Source organism: Schistocerca cancellata, chromosome 3 (genome assembly GCF_023864275.1).
Source record: "Schistocerca cancellata isolate TAMUIC-IGC-003103 chromosome 3, iqSchCanc2.1, whole genome shotgun sequence".
In the NCBI taxonomy this organism is placed as follows: domain Eukaryota; kingdom Metazoa; phylum Arthropoda; class Insecta; order Orthoptera; family Acrididae; genus Schistocerca; species Schistocerca cancellata.
This window is the reverse complement of record NC_064628.1, coordinates 319,750,180-319,774,745: the sequence shown is the minus strand read 5'-3', so window position 1 is coordinate 319,774,745 and position 24,566 is coordinate 319,750,180. Positions and strand designations below refer to the sequence as shown.

The 24,566-nt window shown below is 42.3% G+C and overlaps 1 protein-coding gene across 1 annotated transcript in view; it reads left to right on the top strand.

Annotated features, from left to right (window-relative positions):
- Positions 1 to 24,566, top strand: part of LOC126175013 (serine/threonine-protein kinase RIO1) — a 121,153-nt gene that overhangs the window by 60,685 nt on the left and 35,902 nt on the right. The window contains exons 5-8 of the mRNA XM_049921500.1: positions 129 to 315; positions 408 to 526; positions 12,119 to 12,222; positions 19,631 to 19,842. Coding sequence (XP_049777457.1) covers positions 129 to 315; positions 408 to 526; positions 12,119 to 12,222; positions 19,631 to 19,842 — 622 coding nt within the window. The remainder of the gene's footprint in view (positions 1 to 128; positions 316 to 407; positions 527 to 12,118; positions 12,223 to 19,630; positions 19,843 to 24,566) is intronic.

Sequence of the window (24,566 nt, the reverse complement as noted above, 5' to 3'; positions counted from 1 at the left end):
TTTGGAGGTAGTGTGTCAGTAGTCATTCCTTCGCTACTGTAATCATAATTAGCGTTAAGGAACATCTTTAGTTGCTATGTTTTTCAATGATACTGTGGACACTAATACATGCAACTTTAACTGGACAGGTTTCGACATGGTTATTGCCGCCGTAATCCACGGAAAATGGTAAGAGTTTGGGCAGAGAAAGAAATGAGGAATCTGGTTCGCATGTACACTGTAGGTCTTGCTGTTCCAGAACCTATTTTGCTAAGGAGCCATGTTTTAGTTATGGAATTCCTAGGCAAAAATGGTTGGCCTTCTCCTAAATTAAAGGTTTGTTTTTTTCGGTCTGCATGCTTTTCATTTTCCTTTTCAGTATTATGAATATATTTTTATACTTATTTTTACCATTTTTAATTTTACAGGATGTGGAATTATCAGTGTCAAAAGCGTGCAAGCTCTATAGGGACTGTGTTGTAATGATGTGGACAATGTACAACAAGTGCAAACTTGTGCATGCAGACCTCAGTGAATTCAATATGCTGTGAGTTTTTCACATTGAAATTTTGTGATTTGGAACTGCTTAAACTGTAGAAGCAAGTGAAATGTCATCTCAGTTCAGATTCTCCTACATTTTAAGACACAAACAATAGCATGGCCACAGTGGACTATATGTTAGTTTTCTTCCACATACAAGTGAACAACAGTTGAGAACATAAGACACAAACATAGATACAGTCCCGGTACCGATACAAGTAGTTCATGACAGTAAGTATGGACACAATACGAGAGCGAGTGCCTTCGCTCATGAAGAGGGGACGATCAGGCAGACAGTGCAGCAGATGCTGAGCTATATGCACAACTTGTTTGGCCCATTGGAGGCAGCCTCTGGTGGCCAGCACACACGGATGCCATTGGCAGAACATTTAAAGTGTGTGCCAGTGGCCAGGAGCCACAGCGCATATCAAAGTAGTATTTGCAACAATTATCTCTCCCCTCCTCTCTTGGGAAAAGGGCACTGCACTAATGTGAGTATTGGGGTGACTGTTACATATCGGTGGCCTCTGCAGCAGGTGCTACAGGTGGTGATGATTTGGTGGAAGAAGATTCTAGGCTGGAACTGGTTAGTAGGGCAGAAGTGGTGCGGCTGTGGACATGTGCAGTGCCTGTGAAGTGTACTATGTGATTAAAAGTATCCGGACACCTGGCTGAAAATGATGTAAAAGTTCGTGGCACCCTCCATCGGTAATGCTGGAATTCAGTATGGTGTTGGCTCACCCTTAACCTTGATAACAGCTTCCACTCTCGCAGGCATACATTCAATCAAGTGCTGGAAGGTTTCTTGGGGAATGGCAGCCCAATCATAAGGGAGGGCTACACTGAGGAGAGGTATCAATTTCGATCGATGAGGCCTGGCATGAAGTCAGCGTTCCAAAACATCCCAAAGATGTTCTACAGGATTCAGCTCAGGACTCTGTGCAAGCCAGTCCATTACAGGGATGTTATTGTCTTGTAACCACTCTGCCACTGGCTGTGCATTATGAACAGGTACTCGATCATGTTGAAAGAGGGAAACCGTCATCCCCCAAATTGCTCTTCAACAGTGGGAAGCAAGGAGGTGTTTAAAATATCAATGTAGGCCTGTGCAGTGATAGTGCCACGAAAAACAACAAGTGGTGCAAGCCCCCTCCACAAAAAACACGACCACACCATAACACCACTGCCTTCAAATTTCACTGTTGGCACTACACATGCCGACAGATGAAGTTCATCAGGTATTCACCATACCCACACCCTGCCATCGGATCGCCACATTGTGTACTACGATTCGTCACTCTAAGCAATGTTTTTCCATTGTTCAGTCGTCCAGTGGTTATGCTCCTTACACCAAGCAAGGTGTTATTTGGCATTTACCGGCATGATGTCTGGCTTATGAGCAGCCGCTAGACCATAAAATCAAAGTTTTCGCACTTCCTGCTTAACTGTCATAGTACTTGCAGTGGATCCTGATGCAATTTTCAAATCCTGTGTGATGGTCTGGATAGATGTCTGGTCAACAGAAGACGACGGCCTGTAAGCTTTTGTGCTGTACATGTCCCTTCACGTTTCCACTTCACTATCACGTTGGAAAGAGTGGACCTAGGGATGCTTTGGAGTGTGGAAATCTCATGTACAGATGTAAGACACTAGTGACGCCCAATCACCTGACCACGTTCGAAGTCCGCGAGATCTACGGAGCACCCCATTCTGTTCTATCATGATGTCTATGACTACTGAGGTTGCTGACATGGAGTACCTGACAGTAGGTGGCAGCACAGTGCACCTAATATTAAAACATGTTTTTGGGGGTATCTGGATACGTTTGATCACATAGTGTACCATAAGAGATAACCAGGGACAAGGGCATTGGTAGAATCTCGATGTCCAATACCTCAACAGGTGGAACTGTGCTGACAATGAAGGTGCCATCCACTTGGGTGGGGTGCCATGGACACCTGTGGTGAAGGATGTGAAGGTGTTGGGCCAACGATTTGTGAGTGACCATTGGCAGTGAAGCATTGCAAGAAGGCCCCCTAACAGTACTGGACGGGAAGGGGGGGGGGGGGGGGGGGTTAGACCCTGGAGGAGAGAAAAGGAGGCAGTGACATCGACATAGATACCCCATGAGGCTCATAAAAGTGCTGAGGTCAAATGCAGCGGTGGCAGATCCGCAAGCCTTTCCTTGTTGTAAAAACATAGCTGGTTGTGATGGCACACCACCATGGCATCACTGGTGTGCACTTTACCAAGGCAGCAGCCTCAGCATCTGTGAACCGTGTTCTTAATCCACTTTGATTGGTGGCCAAACCCGTAAGCCCCTGACGCGGAGCCAGGAGTGAGCTGCGACAAGGGCTGCACCGATGTCTGTTGGTCGGGCGACGTAAGATGATGACAGAGGGTGTCTGACTGGCAGCCATGGAATAATATCTTGGCTGGACTCTGATCCCCACTGGCATAAACCTGTAGGAACTCAAGATGCATGTCAAGGCATTGTGCATGGAAGAGTTCATGGAGTACTTATTCGTTAGAATCTTGCCATTATATTGGGTGTGGAAAGGAGGAGCAGTTATGTGATGAACGCCGTGATGGACACAGAAATCTTGGGAGGCCTGAGACACAAACTGTTGATCATTATTCGTCACAGGCTTATAATGCAATCCTTCAATAGAAACAATTTTAGAGAGGGCATGAATGAAAGCCGCAACTTATGTTGAAGGACAGCAGATAACATGAAAATTCAGGGGAAAGCATGAACAGGTTAGAGAATCCCCTCCCTAGGCCCGACAAGACGCCTCCTGAGACGCGGCAAGGTAGGAGTAGTCAAAATGCAACAGGGAATAACAATATTAATGTACTAATAGTAAACTGCAGGAGCATATATAGAAAGGTCCCAAAACTGCTCTCGTTAATAAACGGTCACAACGCCCATATAGTACTAGGGACAGAAAGTTGGCTGAAACCAGACGTAAACAGCAATGAAATCCTAAACTCAGATTGGAATGTATACCGCAGAGACAGGCTGAACAGTGAAGGGGGAGGTGTGTTTATAGCGATAAGAAGTGCAATAGTATCGAAGGAAATTGACGGAGATCCGAAATGTGAAATGATTTGGGTGAAGGTCACGGTTAAAGCAGGCTCAGACATCGTAATTGGATGTCTCTATAGGACCCCTGGCTCAGCAGCTGTTGTGGCTGAGCACCTGAAAGATAATTTGGAAAATATTTCGAGTAGATTTCCCCACCATGTTATAGTTCTGGGTGGAGATTTTAATTTGCCGGATATAGACTGGGAGACTCAGACGTTCATAACGGGTGGCAGGGACAAAGAATCCAGTGAAATTTTTTTAAGTGCTTTATCTGAAAACTACCTTGAGCAGTTAAACAGAAAACCGACTCGTGGCGATAACATATTAGACCTTCTGGTGACAAACAGACCCGAACTATTTGAAAAAGTTAACGCAGAACAGGGAATCAGCGATCATAAAGCGGTTGCGAGATCGATGATTTCAGCTGTAAATAGGAATATTAAAAAGGGTAGGAAGATTTTTCTGTTTAGAAAAAGTGACAAAAAGCAGATTTCAGAGTACCTGTTGACTCAACACAGAAGTTTTGTCTCAAGTACAGATAGTGTTGAGGATCAGTGGACAAAGTTCAAAACCGTCGTACATTATGCGTTAGATGAGTATGTGCCAAGCAAGATTGTAAGAGGTGGAAAAGAGCCACCGTGGTACAACAACCGAGTTAGAAAACTGCTGCGGAAGCAAAGGGAAATTCACAGCAAACATAAACATAGCCAAAGCCTTGCAGACAAACAAAAATTACGCGAAGCGAAATGTAGTGTGAGGAGGGCTATGCGAGAGGCGTTCAATGAATTCGAAAGTAAAGTTCTATGTACTGACTTGGCAGAAAATCCTAAGAAATTTTGGTCTTATGTCAAAGCGGTAGGTGTATCAAAACAAAATGTCCAGACACTCTGTGACCAAAATGGTACTGAAACAGAGGATGACAGACTAAAGGCCGAAATACTAAATGTCTTTTTCCAAAGTTGTTTCACAGAGGAAGATTGCACTGTAGTTCCTTCTCTAGATTGTCGCACAGATGACAAAATGGTAGATATCGAAATAGACGACAGAGGGATAGAGAAACAATTAAAATCGCTCAAAAGAGGTAAGGCCTCTGGACCTGATGGGATACCAGTTCAATTTTACACAGAGTACGTGAAGGAACTTGCCCCCCTTCTTGCGGCGGTGTACCGTAGGTCTCTAGAAGAGCGTAGCGTTCCAAAGGATTGGAAAAGGGCACAGGTCATCCCCGTTTTCAAGAAGGGACGTCGAACAGATGTGCAGAACTATAGACCTATATCTCTAACGTCGATCAGTTGTAGAATTTTGGAACACGTATTATGTTCGAGTATAATGACTTTCCTGGAGACTAGAAATCTACTCTGTAGGAATCAGCATGGGTTTCGAAAAAGACGTCATGTGAAACCCTGCTCGCGCTATTCGTCCACGAGACTCAGAGGGTCATAGACACGGGTTCACAGGTAGATGCCGTGTTTCTTGACTTCCGCAAGGCGTTCGAAACAGTTCCCCACAGTCGTTTAATGAACAAAGTAAGAGCATATGGACTATCAGACCAATTGTGTGATTGGATTGAGGAGTTCCTAGATAACAGGACGCAGCATGTTATTCTCAATGGAGAGAAGTCTTCCGAAGTACGAGTGATTTCAGGCGTGCCGCAGGGGAGTGTCATAGGACCGTTGATATTCACAATATACATAAATGACCTGGTGGATGACATCGGAAGTTCACTGAGGCTTTTTGCAGATGATGCTGTGGTGTATCGAGAGGTTGTAACAATGGAAAATTGTACTGAAATGCAGGAGGATCTGCAGCGAATTGACGCATGGTGCAGGGAATGGCAATTGAATCTCAATGTAGAAAAGTGTAATGTGCTGCGAATACACAGAAAGATAGATCCTTTATCATTTAGCTACAAAATAGTAGGTCAGCAACTGGAAGCAGTTAATACCATAAATTATCTGGGAGTACGCATTAGGAGTGATTTAAAATGGAATGATCATATCATGTTGATCGTCGGTAAAGCAGATGCCAGACTGAGATTCATTGGAAGAATCCTAAGGAAATGCAATCCGAAAACAAAGGAAGTAGGGTACAGTATGTTTGTTCGCCCACTGCTTGAATACTGCTCAGCAGTGTGGGATCCGTACCAGATAGAGTTGATACAAGACATAGAGAAGATCCAACGGAGAGCAGCGCGCTTCGTTACAGGATCATTTAGTAATCGCGAAAGCGTTACGGAGATGATAGATAAACTCCAGTGGAAGACTCTGCAGGAGAGACGCTCAGAAGCTCGGTACGGGCTTTTGTCAAAGTTTTGAGAACATACCTTCACCGAAGAGTCAAGCAGTATATTGCTCCCTCCTACGTATATCTCGCGAAGAGACCATGAGGATAAAATCAGAGAGATTAGAGCCCACACAGAGGCGTACCGACAATCCTTCTTTCCACGAACAATACGAGACTGGGATAGAAGGGAGAACCAATAGAGGTACTGAAGGTACCCTCTGCCACACACCATCAGGTGGCTTGTGGAGTATGGATGTAGATGTAGATGTAGTCAACAGCCAGTAATAATTGAGGAAGGGTCCTGCAAAATGAACGTGTACATGTTCCTATGAGCATTGTGGTACAGGCCATGGAGAAAGCACCACTTGCAGCACCGCCTGTTGTGTAGCACCATGAGAGCAGGCTGCAGTAAGATGTACAATCTCATTGTTGATGCTGGGCCAGCAAATGTGCTGATGGGTCAATAACTTGTTATGTGAGTCCCCCTAATGACCATGATATAGGGGTTGAAGCACATCTCTCCATAGGGCAACCGGGATCACAGACAGAATATCTCTAGCTAAGAGAACAACATAATCATATACTGAAAGATGATGATGGGGCAAATTAGTTACACAAAGGATCAGAAGCTCTGCCCAAAGCCAGTCTGGTCAGCAGTAATTAACAAGGTGAACAACCTGATGTGGAACTGGATCAGTAGCGACCGTAGCTGCAATCAGAAGCCTGTACTATGTAACCCTTCCACTGTACATTGCATCTCAACATGTAACTGACACAAAGTAGTTCATCCTCATCAAAAGTAGAATCCAGCCCCATCAGAAGCCAGGACAGCGTATCAGCATTGGCATGCTGCATGGTTGGCCTAAAATGTATTTCATAGCTGTAGTGAGAGACTAACAAGGCCCAATGGTGGAAGCAATTTGCTGCTCTATGGGGCAATGAAGCAGAAGGATTAAACAAAAAAAAAAAAAACCAAGGACTTGTAGTCAGTAAACAGGTGGAACTTAGATGCAAACAAGAACATATGAACCTTTCTGAATGTGTAGCCAACAGCAAGCACTTCCTTTTCAACTTGAGAGTAGCACTGCTGAACAGAGTTGTAAGCTATCGGGCGTTTGGAACCATTATTATATTGATGTGCGAGAATGGTCCCAATTCCTTACTGAGAGGCATCTGCAGCCAAAACCAGATAATGGCCAGCATGGAAAGTAGCCAAACGAGGAACAGAATGTAATTTAGATTTTATAAGAAAGAACAAGAAGACGAACGTTCTTGTGGGCAATGCGTGAAGGGGTGGATCAAGATTGCCACGCTCAGAATAAATTTGTGATGGTAAGCAAATTTACTTGAAATTGCTTGGAGTTCTTTGACATTTGCAGGGTGAGGCAGAGCTGTTACTGCAGTGACATGATGATGTAAAGGTTTAACACCATTTCGAGAAACTTCAAACCCAAAATACAAAATAGATGGCTGAAAAAAGTGGGACTTTGCCAAGTTGCATTTCAACTCTGAAGTATGTAAGGCTGTGAACAAGGTGCATAAATTCTCTTCCATGGATGCACCCATCACAATAATGACATAGAGGTAGTTGATGCACCCTAGAATAGACATCATCAATTGTTTCAAAAAGTTTGAAAAATCGCTGGGGCACTAGCCACACCAAGTGGGAGGCACTGATATTGGTACAACTTGAAGGACCTCTCAATCACAAGGTACAATCTAGAATTTTCATCCAGCGGAACCTGTAAATAGGCTTCAGGTAAATCAGTTTTAGAGAAAAACTGGACCCAGACGAGTCTAACCAATAACTCACTCATGTAATAGGCTGTGTACCCCTGATGACATCAGCCTCTTCAATTTTGGTATCATTTGATTACACAGAGCCGTTGGAACAGGGTGCACACAGAAGAAAAAGTACAGCCACACCAAGGGTTTCAGGGTAGTGTGGGCCACAAAATTACTGGCACAAATTATCCCATCCAAGAAGTGATATGAACTCACAGCACAGAGAACCTAATTGCAGGGAAAGAACCTGGTCAGAAATAAGTTGCACTGCATCTGCATCTGAAATCCCCCCCCCCCCCCCCTCCTTCCCCCCGAACCATGGACCTTGCCGTTGGTTGGGAGGCTTGCGTGCCTCAACAATACAGATAGCCGTACTGTAGATGCAACCACAATGGAGGGGTATCTGTTGAGAGGCCAGACATATGTGTGGTTCCTGAAGAGGGGCAGCAGCCTTTTCAGTAGTTGCAGGGGCAACAGTCTGGATTATTGACTGATCTGGCCTTGTAACACTAACCAAGCGTTGCTGTTCTGGTACTGCAAATGGCTGAAAGCAAGGGGAAACTACAGCCGTAGTTTTTCCCAAGGGCATGCAGCTTTACTGTATGATTAAATGATGATGGCGTCCACTTGGGTAAAATATTCCGGAGGTAAAATAGTCCCCCATTCGGATCTCCAGGTGGGGACTACTCAAGAGGACGTCATTATCAGGAGAAAGAAAACTGGCGTTCTACGGATCGGAGCGTGAAATGTCAGATCCCTTAATTGGGCAGGTAGGTTAGAAAATTTAAAAAGGGAAATGGATAGGTTAAAGTTATAGTGGGAAGTTCGGTGGCAGGAGGAACAAGACTTTTGCTCAGGCGAATACAGGGTTATAAATGCAAAATCAAATAGGGGTAATGCAGGAGTAGGTTTAATAATGAATAAAAAAATAGGAGTACGGGTAAGCTACTGCAAACAGCACAGAGAACGTATTATTGTGGCCAAGATAGACACGAAGCCCATGCCTACTACAGTAGTACAAGTTTATATGCCAACTAGCTCTGCATATGACGAAGAAATTGATGAAATGTATGATGAGATAAAAGAAATTATTCAGGTAGTGAAGGGAGACGAAAATCTAATAGTCATGGGTGACTGGAATTCGAGAGTAGGAAAAGGGAGAGAAGGAAACATAGTAGGTGAATATGGATTGGGGCTAAGAAATGAAAGGAGAAGCTGCCTGGTAGAATTTTGCGCAGAGCATAACTTAATCATAGCAAACACTTGGTTTAAGAATCATGAAAGAAGGTTGTATACATGGAAGAAGCCTGGAGATACTGACATGTTTCAGATAGATTATATAATGGTAAGACAGAGATTTAGGAACCAGGTTTTAACTTGTAAGACATTTCCAGGGGCAGATGTGGACTCTGACCACAATCTATTGATTATGAGCTGTGGATTAAAACTGAAGAAACTGCAAAAAGGTGGGAATTTAAGGAGATGGGACCTGGATAAACTGAAAGAACCAGAGGTTGTAGAGAGTTTCAGGGAGAGCATAAGGGGACAATTGACAGAAATGGGGGAAAGAAATACACTAGAAGAAGAATGGGTACCTTTGAGGAATGAAATAGTGAAGGCAGCAAAGGATCAAATAGGTAAAAAGAGGAGGGCAAGTAGAAACCCTTGGATAACAGAAGAAATATTGAATTTAATTGATGAAAGGAGAAAATATAAAAATGCAGTAAATGAAGCAGGCAAAAAGGAATATAAACGTCTCAAAAATGAGATCGACAGGAAGTGCAAAACGGCTAAGCAGGGATGGCTAGAGGACAAATGTAAGCATGTAGAGGCTTATCACACGAGGGGTAAGATAGATACTGCCTACAGGAAAATTAAAGAAACCTTTGGAGAAAGGAGAACCACTTGCATGAATATCAAGAGCTTTGATGGCAACCCAGTTCTAAGCAAAGAAGGGAAAGCTGGAAGGTGGAATGAGTATATAGAGGGTCTATACAAGGGCGATGTACTTTAGGACAAATTATGGAAATGGAAGAGGATGTAGATGAAGATGAAATGGGAGACATGATACTGCGTTAAGAGTTTGACAGAACACTGAAAGACCTAAGCCGAAACAAGGCCCGCAGAATAGACAACATTCCATTAGAACTACTGACAGTCTTGGGAGAGCCAGTCCTGACAAAACTCTACCATCTGTTGAGCAAGATATATGAGAAGAATATAATTCCAATCCCAAAGAAAGCAGGTGTTGACAGATGTGAAAATTACCGAACTATCAGTGTAATAACTCACAGCTGCAAATACTAATGCAAATTCTTTACAGACGAATGGAAAAACTGATAGAAGCCAACCTCGGGGAAGATCAGTTTGGATTCCGTAGAAATGTTGAACACGTGAGACAATACTGACCCTACGACTTATCTTAGAGGAAATATTAAGGAAAGGCAAAGCTACATTTCTAGCATTTGTAGACTTAGAGAAAGCTTTCGACAATGTTGATTGGAATGCTCTCTTTCAAATTCTGAAGGTGGCAGGGGTAAAATACAGGGAGCAGAAGGCTATGTACATTTTGTACAGAAACCAGATGGCAGTTATAAGAGTCGAGGGAAGCAATGGTTGGGAAGGGAGTGAGACAGGGTTGTAGCCTATCCCCGATGCTATTCAATCTGTATATTGAGCAAGCAATAAAGGAAACAAAATAAAAGTTTGGAGTAGGTATTAAAATCTATGGAGAAGAAATAAAAACTTTTTAGGTTCGCCGATGACATTGTAATTCTGTCAGAGACAGCAAAGGACTTGGAAGAGCAGTTGAATGGAATAGACAGTGTCTTGAAAGTAGGGTATAAGATGAACATCAACAAAAGCAAAACGAGGATAATGGAATGTAGTCGAATTAAGTCGGGTGATGCTGAGGGAATTAGATTAGGAAATGAGACACTTAAAGTAGTACAGAAGTTTAGTTATTTGGGGAGCAAAGTTACTGATGATGGTCGAAGTAGAGAGGATATAAAATGTAGGCTGGCAATGGCAAGGAAAGTGTTTCTGAAGAAGAGAAATTTGTTAACTTTGAGAACAGATTTAAATGTCAGGAAGTCGTTTCTGAAAGTATTTGTATGGAGTGTAGCCATGTATGGAAGTGAAACGTGGATGATATATAGTTTAGACAAGAAAAGAATAGAACTGTCGAAATGTGGTGCTACAGAAGAATGCTTAAGATTAGGTGGGTAGATCACATAACTAATGAGGAGGTATTGAATAGAATTGGGGAGAAAAGGAGCTTGTGGCACAACTTGACTAGAAGAAGGGATCGGTTGGTAGGACATGTTATGAGACATTGAGGGATCACAAATTTAGTATTGGAGGGCAGCGCGTGGTGGGTAAAAATTGTAGAGGGAGACCAAGAGATGAATATACTAAGCAGATTCAGAAGGATGTAGGCTGCAGTAGGTACTGGGAGATGAAGAAGCTTGCACAGGATAGAATAGAATGGAGAGCTGCATGAAACCAGTCTCAGGACTGAAGACCACAACAACAACAGCATCCAAAATGGAAAACCAAAAGCATTGATAAAAAAAATCCAGATTGAACAAAGTTGCTGTGCCATCATCGTCCACTACCAAAAAAGTCAAAGAGCGAACTGTAGATTTATACATAGTGGTTGCCATAAATTGCCCCAAAATTGGAAAATGCTGATCAAACGCCAAGTAACCGGAGACATTACCAGAGATCCTGGAGGGCTGCCGTGTGTGCTGCCCCCCCCCCCCCCCCCCTTCGTTCCACCCCTTGACAATCCGCTCCGAACAGGAGTCACACGGTGATATCACACCAAGCTTTAATCTGATCCCCAGCAGCATGAGAAACCTTGAAAGTGTGAGCAGTATTTAACACTTCAACCAAAAAGGATTCTCACACTGTAGTGCATGTTGACGCATCTCCTTGTTAAGAGCCAACCAAATGATTGTGTCGCAGACTGTAGAATCACTATAATGATGAGCATTGGCAGGAAACTGACATTTGTCTGAGTCTGTGGAGTCTGGCTGCTAGGGCTGTGTATGATGATAGAACTCGACACGCGCTGCAATGATATGTGCATTTACGGTAATAAATTGACGAAAAACAGATACAAACAGTTGCTGACTATTATGATGAACACAATACAAGAGTGACTGCCAGGTGCATTGCACTTATAAACAGGAAGGCTCCAGTAGATGGCATGGTAGATACCATGGCATGTGCACAAGTTACAGGTGGCCTCTGGTGCTGAATATAATTGAAGAGTGCATGATTGTTGTATTTGAAAGTTTAGACACAGGTATTATGGCTATGTATAATGCACTATTATCTTTCATAACTTGGCAAAGTGGTCATGCAAGTACTGAAGCTTGTTAAAATCCCGAAATGTCAGAGTATAACTCTCTTCACCAGATTTTTGTTTATTTACAGGTATCACGAGGGTCAAATTTATGTGATAGATGTGTCTCAGTCAGTAGAACATGACCATCCTCATGCATTGGAATTCTTAAGGAAAGACTGTACAAATATCTCAGGTATGGAATTTGGTTTTATTATTCCACAAGCTGTCCTTTTTTTCTTGTGGTGGTATGATGAAAACGAAATTGTCACACATCTTCAGAGAGTCTAGTCTGTTCAGAAATTTGACTTTGTCTTATTGATGTGCATTTATATGAACATTTAATAGTCAGAAAAAGATTTCTTCGAACATTTGCACAAGGAAGAGTATAGTTATGTCACATTTGAAGCATCTGAGCAAGTGAGGAAAACATTATAATCGCAAAGTGTAATGTGCAGGGATCACAACAGCAGCAAAACAGAAAATATTTGAATAAAACTAAAAGGACAGGATGAAATTTTGGCCTGAGGCAGAGATTGCATTCATGTCAATGAACTTTTGTTGTTTTGGTTCTTGTCATATTAATATAACTCAAGTGTTGCCTTGAGCTGCAAATGGAAATGTAAGCTGCAAATGGAAATGTAAGCTGCAAATGGAAATGTAAGCTTCATGGATCTGCATGTCTTAAACTTTTATTTCAGAAACTGTTCTAGGGAGTTAAGAGATTAAGCCCAGTAAGTTGGCTCAGTAAGTGGTAAACAGACTATGTAGTCAGTCACCACCACTACCAGTGGCGATGACAAGACAGCCCTTTATGAGCATTGCTCTTCTGTAGAGGATTATTCCATTCTTTGCTGTTTAGTGTTAAACTCTTCCAATTCTGAATTCCGATTTTCCTTAGGTCTTCTCTGACACTTTTCTCTCACCTTAGCTCTGGTTTTCCAGCTCTGCTGGTTCTTTCAGGGACTCCACTGAATATCTATTGATCATTTTGTTGTTAGCTCTCAGTACCTGTCCTGTCCATTCCCGCCTTCTAATCTTAATGTAGCTGACAGTGCCTCATTCATTATGTAGATTCTGTAATTCATAGTTGAATTTCCTCCTCCAGATACTAGTTTCGTCCACTGATCCAATAATTTGTCACAAAATCTTTCTTTCAGATGTGTTGATTTCTCTTCACTGAATTTCGTTAATGTACATGTTTCAGACCATACTTTAGTGCAAGCATTACGAAAAATTTGTATCATAACTTCAATTTTCTCGAACAGTGGGTTAGATTTCAGATGTTTCCTGATGACATGGTAGCACTTGTTGGTGGACAACATTAATTTATTAATTTTGGATTTCAGAGCTGAAACTTCAGGAACAGTTTTTCTGATAGAAGTGAAATTACACGTGAAATCAAACTGGTAAGAAGATGAATGGAGGCTCATTAGGATAATCTTTCTTAGTTATGGGTATATACTTAGTTCTTCCTCCAGTTATCTATAGGTTCATCATTCTAGCAACTCTTTCAAGACTTGGAAAACCTTCTTTTGTTGCTCTTGCTGTTCCTGAAATTCTATCAGTATCATCTACATATGGTTAGTACAAGATAGTCCTGTGTATTGACTCGTGCATCTCACATAACCTTTTTCCATGGCAATATTAAACAGAAGGCAGAAAAATGCATCTGCTTGTGTTACTCTATCTTTTTGTAGTGACAGCACGTGATAACAGATTCTATATTTTAACTTGACTCCAGGTGTTGTTCATAGTAGCTTTCTCTAAGGCAATCAGTTTATTGGGAACCATTGCTGTCTACAGCACTCTTCCATTGATACTGTCATAGGCTGATTTGAAGTCTATAAAAAGGTGATGTGTATCAGTCCAAAATTCTTTTCACTTTCTTGTATTTGCTGTGTCTTGAAGAGCTCATCAGTAATAGATTTTCCCTCATGAAATCCACATTGACAGTCACCAGCTACATTTTCAGCATAGGGTACAAGCCTACTAAAGAGGATGCTGGAGAATATTTTATGTGCTGTAGATAATAGACAAATACCCTATAGTTGGAGCATGCCACGATACCACATTTCCTGTGTATCGGACATATGATACCTATGTTCCATTATTGGGGATATTTTCATTTACCCAAATTGTAATTATAAACTACTGGAAATGTTTAACAAGTTTGTTTCTTGCATTTTTACATTATGCTTGTATTAGATTCATCTCTGAGGCCTTATTATTATTCTTCAGCTTTTTGATGGCTGCCTCCACTTCTCCAACAGTTGGTACTGGTCTCTATGTTTCTGACTTGTATTTATAGAGGGTAAGATTCTTTGGTTCTCAGCTAAATGCTCATTCAGCAGTTAAAGTTGTTAATCACATCTTTTACATATTGCTTCATCACTATTCAAAACTGAACCATCTGTACTTCTATATAAATGTGTCCTAGACTGGAAATCCTTTTGGATCTTATTTAACTTACTCCTCATTCATTCCTTTCAGCTGTTTCATTTCTTTCTTTTCTTGCTCTCCCTTTTCTATTAGTGCAACTCTTCTCCTTCTCTTCTCTTCTCTTCTCTTCTCTTCTCTTCTCTTCTCTTCTCTTCTCTTCTCTTCTCTTCTCTTCTCTTCTCGCTGTTCTATAATCTCCACAGATCTTCGGGTATGGTTTACGTGTTGTGTTCTCTTGTAGACCTCATATTTAATTGCTGTTAATAATGTGCACTATCCATCATACTGTGTATGGCCTTCATCAGCAGTTTTTGTAATGCTGGCTTTTAGGTTCTTGCATATTTCTTAGATACACTCACTGTAGGGTAAGTGGATGAGGTCTCACTTTATTTGGTCAGAAAGTCTTTGAACAGCCTCAGGCTCCTTGAGTGAATCAATATGGAATTTACTTGCATGAAATCCATATACATACCTCACATTAGATATTCAACTTCAGATTGTTGCTATTCTGATGTAATGGTTAGAGTCAACATTAGTACTGTTACAACACCTTACATCCGTTATGTTGAACAGACATTGTGCATATTGTGAGATAGTCAGTTTGGTTAAAAGTATTTCAGTCTGGATATTTCTGGGTCATTTTATGTATATCTTTGTGGTTAAAATTTTTTTCTGTGCACTACCATATTTGTGGAGGAAACAAATTGTACAAACTTGCTCCTATTGTCATTTGGGTAATCATTTAGATTTATTTTCCAATACTAGGCTGTTTAACATTAATATCTCCAAAGATTATCCTGTAGTCTCCTTTACGATATCCATTGTATACTTTGTCTAACTCATCATTAAAAGGAATTTTTTCCTCTACCTGTATAACTGTGCAGTAGAAAACATGGTCCTACTCCCTCAGCCACTGGCACAAGTCTCCAGTCAAAATTTTCACCATTGTTATTACACACCATATGTTAACTCATTTAATTTCCTGATTCATATCAAGGCATCAGAGTGCCTGTTATCGTAGGCAGTAAAATGTATTGTTACCCATGGAACAGTTCTGGAAAAAGGCTGTTTGTAGGCTCAGAGTCGCTGTTGACAGAAAAGCCACATGCAATAAAATGCTGAGTAAAGGCTCTGTGTGAATGCTCATCACATTTTCCATCACAAACAGCATCATATTCCACTGTAAATGTATGCCCTTTATTGATTGCTTTTGTAAAGTTCTCTACAAGAAATACCAATGAAAGAGTTCCACAGTGCATTAAATGCCATAAGCCCAAATTGTGCTATATTTCTATTTCACAACCACACACACTCTTGCATGGCAGTCATCAGTTTGCACTTGTGAAATTTTGGTGAAGTTAGTCTGAAATCATTTGTATGCAGGGAAGATGATGTATATGACTACCTTTCCGCAATTTTTTTTTTTCAACACAGATATAGTAAATTCTGTAATTTGCAAGATAGATTTGATAAAAAAATGAAGTGTTGCTGAAAAATATTAAGTCAGTGAGCTATACTGACAAAAAAATATTGCACAGAACAAATTAAATGTCTCATCATTGTAGTCATATTCCTTAAAACAATTATGGTGTTGCCTGTTCCGAACTCACAGTGAGTCATTCTCTCCCCCCCTCCCCCAAGGTCTTCCAGTATCTGTCTTCCCACTCAACTTATTATTATTTACATTTTCCGGGGAATCTGTAGCCTGAGATTCACATGATGTGTTCTCCCCTATCTTCATTATATTTTTGAATTTTTTGATTCATGTTGAAAATAATGCATTCTATTCTAATATCTTCGTTTATAATTGTATCTCTTATTGTGCAGCCCTTTGTTGTTCATTGGGACCTCACTTCTAGTGTTAAATGTATCACTGTAGTAAATAATTTACAAATTGTACAAACTTATTGAAAGTATGTAGAATAAAACAAAGTCTGTGTTACTGTTTGTGGTAGCTGCTGTACATTGATTTTATCATGGTGTATTGTAGATAGTCTGTAGCTTGTGGGAGAAAGTGTCTGCAGCTTGTCGTCTAGTAGCTAGGGATCGCGGGGTCCTGGCTTTGATTCCCAGCTGGGTTGGGGATTTTCTCTGCCCGGGGACTGGGTGTTTGTGTTGTCCTCATCATGGAGAGTGTGTGTGTGTGTGTGTGTGTGTGTGTGTGTGTGTGTGTGTGTGTGTGTGTGTGTGAAGAAGGAAAAAAAAAAGGTTGGGCTGTGTATGGGCACTGATGACCGCACCGTTGAGCGCCCCACAAACCAATCATCATAATATAATAAAGAACAGATGTTATTTGCTCCTCTTAATTTATTAACAATGTATGAATTATTAATTGGGAAACAAAACAAAAAGGTCTGTAATCAAGTGTTGACAACAAATTCCTTTTCAAGAATTGAGCTCTTATTATAATTTTACTTTCCATTTCCTTGCTCTGAGTGCAGAAAACTCATTGATAAAGTCATTGAAGTCAAATTTAGCAGCTGTATCATGGTCCATTGTCAAGGTAGCCGAATTTGACTGCTTCTCCAGTACACTGCATATTTTTCAGAATAAGATAGAGCTCTGGTAGGAAATTAAAATGGGATGAAATGATGTATTATTTGTGAGATAGGTTTCCCGTTTCACTTATTATTCTATCAAATATTTTGAATCAGTCTATCTTAAACAACTTGACTCTAGTTCTCAGTTGGCAGAAATTGGCAAAAATAGGAAGCTTTAAGACCCAGTGGCCATACTTTGAGACCATACAGTACTGTAGTGAAGCAACAGCAAAACTTCCATTGTTGAAGGAAGCTAGCTGTCGAGGCAGCAGCTGCATGAATTAAGTGCACTCTTGATGCACAACACAGTGTGATGCTTGTTCTGCCCTGCATTGCCCCCCCCTTCCCCCTCCCCCTCTGCCCACCCCTCTCCTGTCTGCCACCCCCTTCCCATTGTCATTCATCAACGAGAAATGTTGCAAACTGCAAATGGTGCCATCTCTCAGTACCGATCCATATAAAGAAGACTGTTTGCTAAAAGCATCTTTTAAGTTACTATATCAATGAAAATAATCAGTGTTTTAAAATGTAATGTAATTGGATAAATGAAAGATCTATTCACTGTTCTACCACCACCTTTACCAGCTCTGTAACTGGCAAAACATATTCTCAAAGGGAGAGCCACCTGTGAAATGACATACGTTGTACACCAGCTGTTATGTAAACACTGCTCACCCTTTAACATCAGCATGGCTATGTTATGAGTTAGGATGAATAGACGGAGAATGTGTACGGGGAAAAAAAAAAACAATATTCTGTTGCAGAACATGCTCACGCTCTACTACATGCCAGTCATGACCTCGGTGCCTGTTTCACTACATGTGCCATCTGAATTCTTCCCCTGGAGACAATTTTTCTGAACTTTGCATGTGGGTACTGGTGTAATAACATGTCCTTGGTTCTTGCCACCCGTGAGGCCTTAATTTACATTAATTTTTTCAGTCTCGCCAATTGTTCACAGTAACTGTTCCTTTCTCCACGCCCTTTAGTTTTCTCTCTCATTTTCTGACTTGTCTATCACCCCCCCCCCCCCCCCCAATCCCCCTTCCCAACTCCCACCTCTAAAACACATACAATGCATTTAGCGTTCTGCTCTCATTAACTTGTTTGGTGTTTTGGCAGTACTCCCTGTCATGCGCATTACCCTCTCTTCCACCTTTAAGCTCTCGGATTTTCAAATCTCATCCAGTGCAGTCCTCAAAACCACCGTTTCTCTCTCATCTCTCCCTGGACCCAGGGTTCTGGGTGACTTTCCTGAACATTCCCCATCTCCGTAATCTCACCAGTCCTTTTCCTTCAGCCATCTTCCTTCCCCTTCAACACGTCTGCTAGGAGGAGGAGCCACTGGTTCCAAAAGATTGCAAACTTAAATAACTTTAAGTGTGTTCTCCTGTCACCACTTGGTGAGATGAGTTTTTGCCTATCCATTTACATTATACATTAATTCAGTGTGGAAGAGAAGCTACAGATCAAGTGGTTAGGTGCACATCAACCAAATACATTATTACACACACAACACAAAAAATATTTAGTTCGCTTCTGTACATACTTTATTATTAGCTTTAGTATTTGTTGGATTAGACATAAATTTGTAAGTGTATAATTACCATATTTACAATTTTTCTAGTGGTTCTGAAGCATTATGACACAATTGGAGGTTGTGTGAAACAGTTTGGAGCAGTTCCATTATGAAGTTCATTGACTTGTGACCCGCATCCTACCAATGCAAATGAGCACCAGCCACTACTGTCGTGGAAATAATTTTGTCATTTTCGTACCTTATCCCTACCAAAACCGGATCATTTTGGAATTCCAAGAAAGGCAATTTGAAACAACTGTAGTGATCTTAGCATAAAAGGGACACATACTGTTTGCAGACCTGTTTATCAAAAGGCAGCACAAGAGAGGATGACTTGCCATCAGTAATCTGGGAAATAATCATCCCTGTATTACTCAGAAAAGCATAAGCAGTTAAAATGTGAAAATGGTCACACAGCTTCGTATAACCTGTTTCCAGTTTGTTAACTGCAATAGTATGAAGATGAATGAAAATAAAAATTGACAATTTGCTAGACAACTATTAGTTTGCTTTCAAAAATAGTTAAAGTTCTCTGGAATCAATTTGAACATAGTAATTATGAGTGCTGTAATGAGACCTTCCCATCCCACTCTCCAACAACCTAAAATAGACTTAAATAAGGCTACTCTCACTCCCAATTCAGGTGTCATTCTGACTTACAGGATACTGAAATCAGGCATTGTGTTGTTATAATGTATATAATATCCTAGATTTAAGTAAACCTCTGTTATCAAGTATCTCATGTGGTCGGATGTAATATTACTGTTTAAGTATGCTACTTGTGCTAAGCTAACATGGAATCATACTGCATATTGGTGTACTTTAAATATACATTGCAGTGATATATATGTGTTTGTGGGAGGGGTATTATTACAGTACAATGTGTGAAACCTTATTAAATCTAGTATGTGAAACTGGGCACTTATTTGTGCTTCTTGATTATGAGCTATCCTAGATAAGTTAACTCTGGTGTGCTTACTATGTCTCTAATAAAATGTATCAATAGGCTCCTTTCTCATTAGAGAACACCACCTTATTTACAGACTTTTTTAGGCGCAAAGGAGTTGCAACAATGACAGTGAAAGAACTGTTTGACTTCATTACTGATCCAACTGTAACGGAGAGAAATATGGAGGAATACTTGGATAGAGTTTCAGAAAAAGCTGCTTCGAGAACTCTGGAAGAGACAACAGCTCAAGAACAAATTGAAGAAGAAGTCTTCAAGAAAGCCTACATACCAAAGAATCTACAGGAGGTAAGAATGTCTGTGCAGTATGTTAAAAATTGGGTGAGGTTAGAACACAGTCACTGCTGCATGTATTGCTTAGCCTGAAGATTACTTAGAAGAATGTGACAACATCAATGCTCTGTCTTGTGAAGTCGGAAAGACAGATATATGTACAAAGAAGATAACTGCAGAGAAACTAGGGTAACAGAAGAAATATTTCTGTTGATTAGCTAAGGAAGGATGTACAGAATTGTTTAGGATAAGACAGGAAATGGCAATATAAGGCACATAGGAATGAAATAAATACGAAGGGAATCTGAAGTGAAATGGTAGCAGGAAAAATGTTAAAAATTTGAAAAAGAAATCATTTTAATTTGGGTGCAAAATATTGACATGAATAATTTACTGAAGAATGGAAAAACTGTTAGAATCCAATCTCAGAAAAGATTGGTTTTGGTACCAGAGAAATGAAGTAATTCATAAGGCCATACTGACCCTACAATTTATTGTAGAAGATAGTTTGAAGAAAGGCAAACAGAAGATAAATTGCAGAGAGGAGTCAGAGGGCATGAAGGGGGGCGGGGGGGGGAGAGAGAACAGTCGGAAGGGATCCACCTGTTTTTTATCATTTGGAGTGTAATTTTGTATGGAAATGGAGTGTGGTTGATAAGCAATAGAGGAAAGGAGAGAGAGTAGAAACTTTCGAAATTTGGTGCTATAGAGGCCTGCTGAAGATTAGACCAATAGATCAGATAATAGATCAGGAGATACTGAATGGAACTGCCAAACGGGAAATTTATGGCACAATTTGACCAAAAGAAGGGACTGGTTGACAGAGCACATCCTCAGGCATCAAAGAATTCTGTTTGGCAATGAAAGTGTAAGGGTAAAAATTGTAGAGTGACCAAGGCCTCCAGTAAGCAGGTTCAGATGGATGTAGATTCTGGTTGTTATGCAGAAATGAAGAGGCTTGCACGGTGTGGACTAGCTTTAGCTTGGAAAGCTTCTTCGAACCAGTCTTTGGGCTGAAGGCTGTAACAACATACATGTAGTTATTGTATCAGGAAACGTACTCTCCTCACTGTGGTGATTTTTAACTCTTACAGCAAATATTTTTAAAGCTGTATTACACCGCAGAAACTGTGATTACCAAAAGCGTATGACAGGAACTCTTCTGACTATGTTATGCCTCTGCTGCTGTTCAGCTGGGGTATGAATACTTCTCAGGTGGAGTGGCTGAGTGGAGATAGGTGGGGAAATGTGTTGGAGAGGTGCAGTAAGGTGGCTGACAGCTGTAAGAGAGAGCAGTTGGCTCAAGGGATAGGAATGTAGCGACAGTGAACTTGTTCTGTCAGCAGGAATGGGGAGTTGGGTGCAGTGCGCGATAATATGGAGGAGTGGTTGCAGGGGGGGGGGGGGGTTAGTATTTGACAGAAGAAGAAAGAGGGACACTGACGTTGGGAGGGTGAGAGTGTAGAATGGGTTAAGCTAGACAGGTTGGAGCCAAGTGTGGGGCAGGAGCTCTCAGACATTGAAACCAGAAGTATTTATGGATGGATGGGTGCATTGGAAGAACAGTTCCCATCTAGGCAATTCAGAGAAGTTGCAGTTGTGGAAAGGAACCAGATTGTATGGATTTGGGAGCATCTATTGAAATCGAGCATGTTTTGTTCCGTAGCATGTTCTGCCACTGGGTGGTTGACTCTGCTCTGGGCCCCAGTTTGCAGTTGCCATGCATTCGGGTGGTGGACAGCAGGTTGATGGTCATTCTCACGTAAAATACTCTATAGAAGTTACAGCAGAGCTGTTGCATGATGTGATATGATATGGCATGACTGCTCTCACTGTCACAGTGCTACCTCTGGCAGGATTGGTGTAGGATGTGCTGAGTGGATGCTTAGACAAGTATCACACCCACGTCCTTCTCATGGTATGACTTCTGTGGCAAGGGTTGGGAGTATGTGTAGTGTTAGGATGGACTAGGATATTTCATAGGCAAGAGTGTGGGTGATGAACTACTACACTCCTGGAAATTGAAATAAGAACACCGTGAATTCATTGTCCCAGGAAGGGGAAACTTTATTGACACATTCCTGGGGTCAGATACATCACATGATCACACTGACAGAACCACAGGCACATAGACACAGGCAACAGAGCATGCACAATGTCGGCACTAGTACAGTGTATATCCACCTTTCGCAGCAATGCAGGCTGCTATTCTCCCATGGAGACGATCGCAGAGATGCTGGATGTAGTCCTGTGGAACGGCTTGCCAAGCCATTTCCACCTGGCGCCTCAGTTGGACCAGCGTTCGTGCTGGACGTGCAGACCGCGTGAGACGACGCTTCATCCAGTCCCAAACATGCTCAATGGGGGACAGATCCGGAGATCTTGCTGGCCAGGGTAGTTGACTTACACCTTCTAGAGCACGTTAGGTGGCACGGGATACATGCGGACGTGCATTGTCCTGTTGGAGCAGCAAGTTCCCTTGCCGGTCTAGGAATGGTAGAACGATGGGTTCGATGACGGTTTGGATGTACCGTGCACTATTCAGTGTCCCCTCGACGATCACCAGTGGTGTACGGCCAGTGTAGGAGATCGCTCCCCACACCATGATTCCGGGTGTTGGCCCTGTGTGCCTCGGTCGTATGCAGTCCTGATTGTGGCGCTCACCTGCACGGCGACAAACACGCATATGACCATCATTGGCACCAAGGCAGAAGCGACTCTCATCGCTGAAGACGACACGTCTCCATTCGTCCCTCCATTCACGCCTGTCGCGACACCACTAGAGGCGGGCTGCACGATGTTGGGGCGTGAGCGGAAGACGGCCTAACGGTGTGCGGGACCGTAGCCCAGCTTCATGGAGACGGTTGCGAATGGTCCTCGCCGATACCCCAGGAGCAACAGTGTCCCTAATTTGCTGGGAAGTGGCGGTGCGGTCGCCTACGGCACTGCGTAGGATCCTACGGTCTTGGCGTGCATCCGTGCGTCGCTGCGGTCCGGTCCCAGGTCGACGGGCACGTGCACCTTCCGCCGACCACTGGCGACAACATCGATGTACTGTGGAGACCTCACGCCCCTCGTGTTGAGCAATTCGGCGGTACGTCCACCCGGCCTCCCGCATGCCCACTATACGCCCTCGCTCAAAGTCCGTCAACTGCACATACGGTTCACGTCCACGCTGTCGCGGCATGCTACCAGTGTTAAAGATTGCGATGGAGCTCCGTATGCCACGGCAAACTGGCTGACAGTGACGGCGGCGGTGCACAAATGCTGCGCAGCTAGCGCCATTCGACGGCCAACACCGCGGTTCCTGGTGTGTCCGCTGTGCCGTGCGTGTGATCATTGCTTGTACAGCCCTCTCGCAGTGTCCGGAGCAAGTATGGTGGGTCTGACACACCGGTGTCAATGTGTTCTTTTTTCCATTTCCAGGAGTGTACTTTGGGAGGTTGGGAACTATTAGGTTAGGACATTCCTCATTTCTGAGCAGGGAGAAAGAACAGCCACTCAAAGTGTAAGACAGACACCATTTTAATCCCTGCCCCTGCAGACAGTGGCTCTGCCACAGTTGTGATGAACCTGGCATGATTCTTCCACCTGCTAGGATAATGATCCCATCCCAGATGTCTAGGATAACATCCATTTCTGACTTCCTTCATTGTCTCTCAACTATGCTCACCCCATTACCAAATGGTTCCCTACTCTTCATTGCTGGCACCACCTCCTTACAAACACCAACCATGCCCATGCCCAGTGCCCTTGCCAGTATTGACACTGCCTCCTTATAAACCACCACCACGCATGCCCAGTGGTGGTGCTGCTATTGAACACTACCTCTTCCAACATTGTACTGACACTGAACCCACTCGTTATGTATCTGACAAACTACATCCTTATGCAAAACTATTTCTCCTTTGCAAACAAGATACACCAACAGATCTGGACATGGGTGCCTACATTACACTCTCCTATGCCAACTTGTTTATGGACCATCTAGAGGAATCTTCCTAGCCATCCAAAACCCCTTGTCAGTTTCAGGTTCATAGACGATTCTTTTATGGTCTGGACCCAGGGCCGAGATCCTATCCTCTTTCTTTCACAGCTGCAACATAGTGTCCCTCATCAACTTCACCTGGGTGTCCTCAGCCAATAGTGCCCCTTTCCTGGTCACGGATGTACACTTCCCTGATAGCACAATTCAAACCTCAGTCCATATCAAACCTGCTAGCCACCCACAGTACCTGCATCTCTTCCAAGCTAAGGTCTCTATAGTATAGTCTGGCAATCTGTGGATGGCACATCAGCAGCGACGAGCAGTCCCTTGCATATTATAAGATATCATGCCTTCACAGACTGGCAGTATCCCAAACGTAGTCGACAAACATTTTTCATGTTAGATCCACGCATGCACCTAATCCTCACATCGTCCTCATCACACATCATCATGGATTGGAACAACTTGAGCATATCCTTCGCCAGGCTTCAGCAACTTACCATCATTATGATAAATGTGGAACAAACTGCCTACAATCCTTCCCACCCCTCCTAAAGTGATGTTCTGTCACCCACCCAATCTCAAAATGTTCTTGCTCCTTCTTATGCCACACCTACTCTCTCACCCTGAGGATGTGTAATATCTCTTAATGATACTTAGTGCTAAGCCTCAATTTTACTGTGTTCAAACACAGAATTAGAAAATTCAGATTTCACCTCCGTGATTAATATTTATAGATTTCTAGATGAGA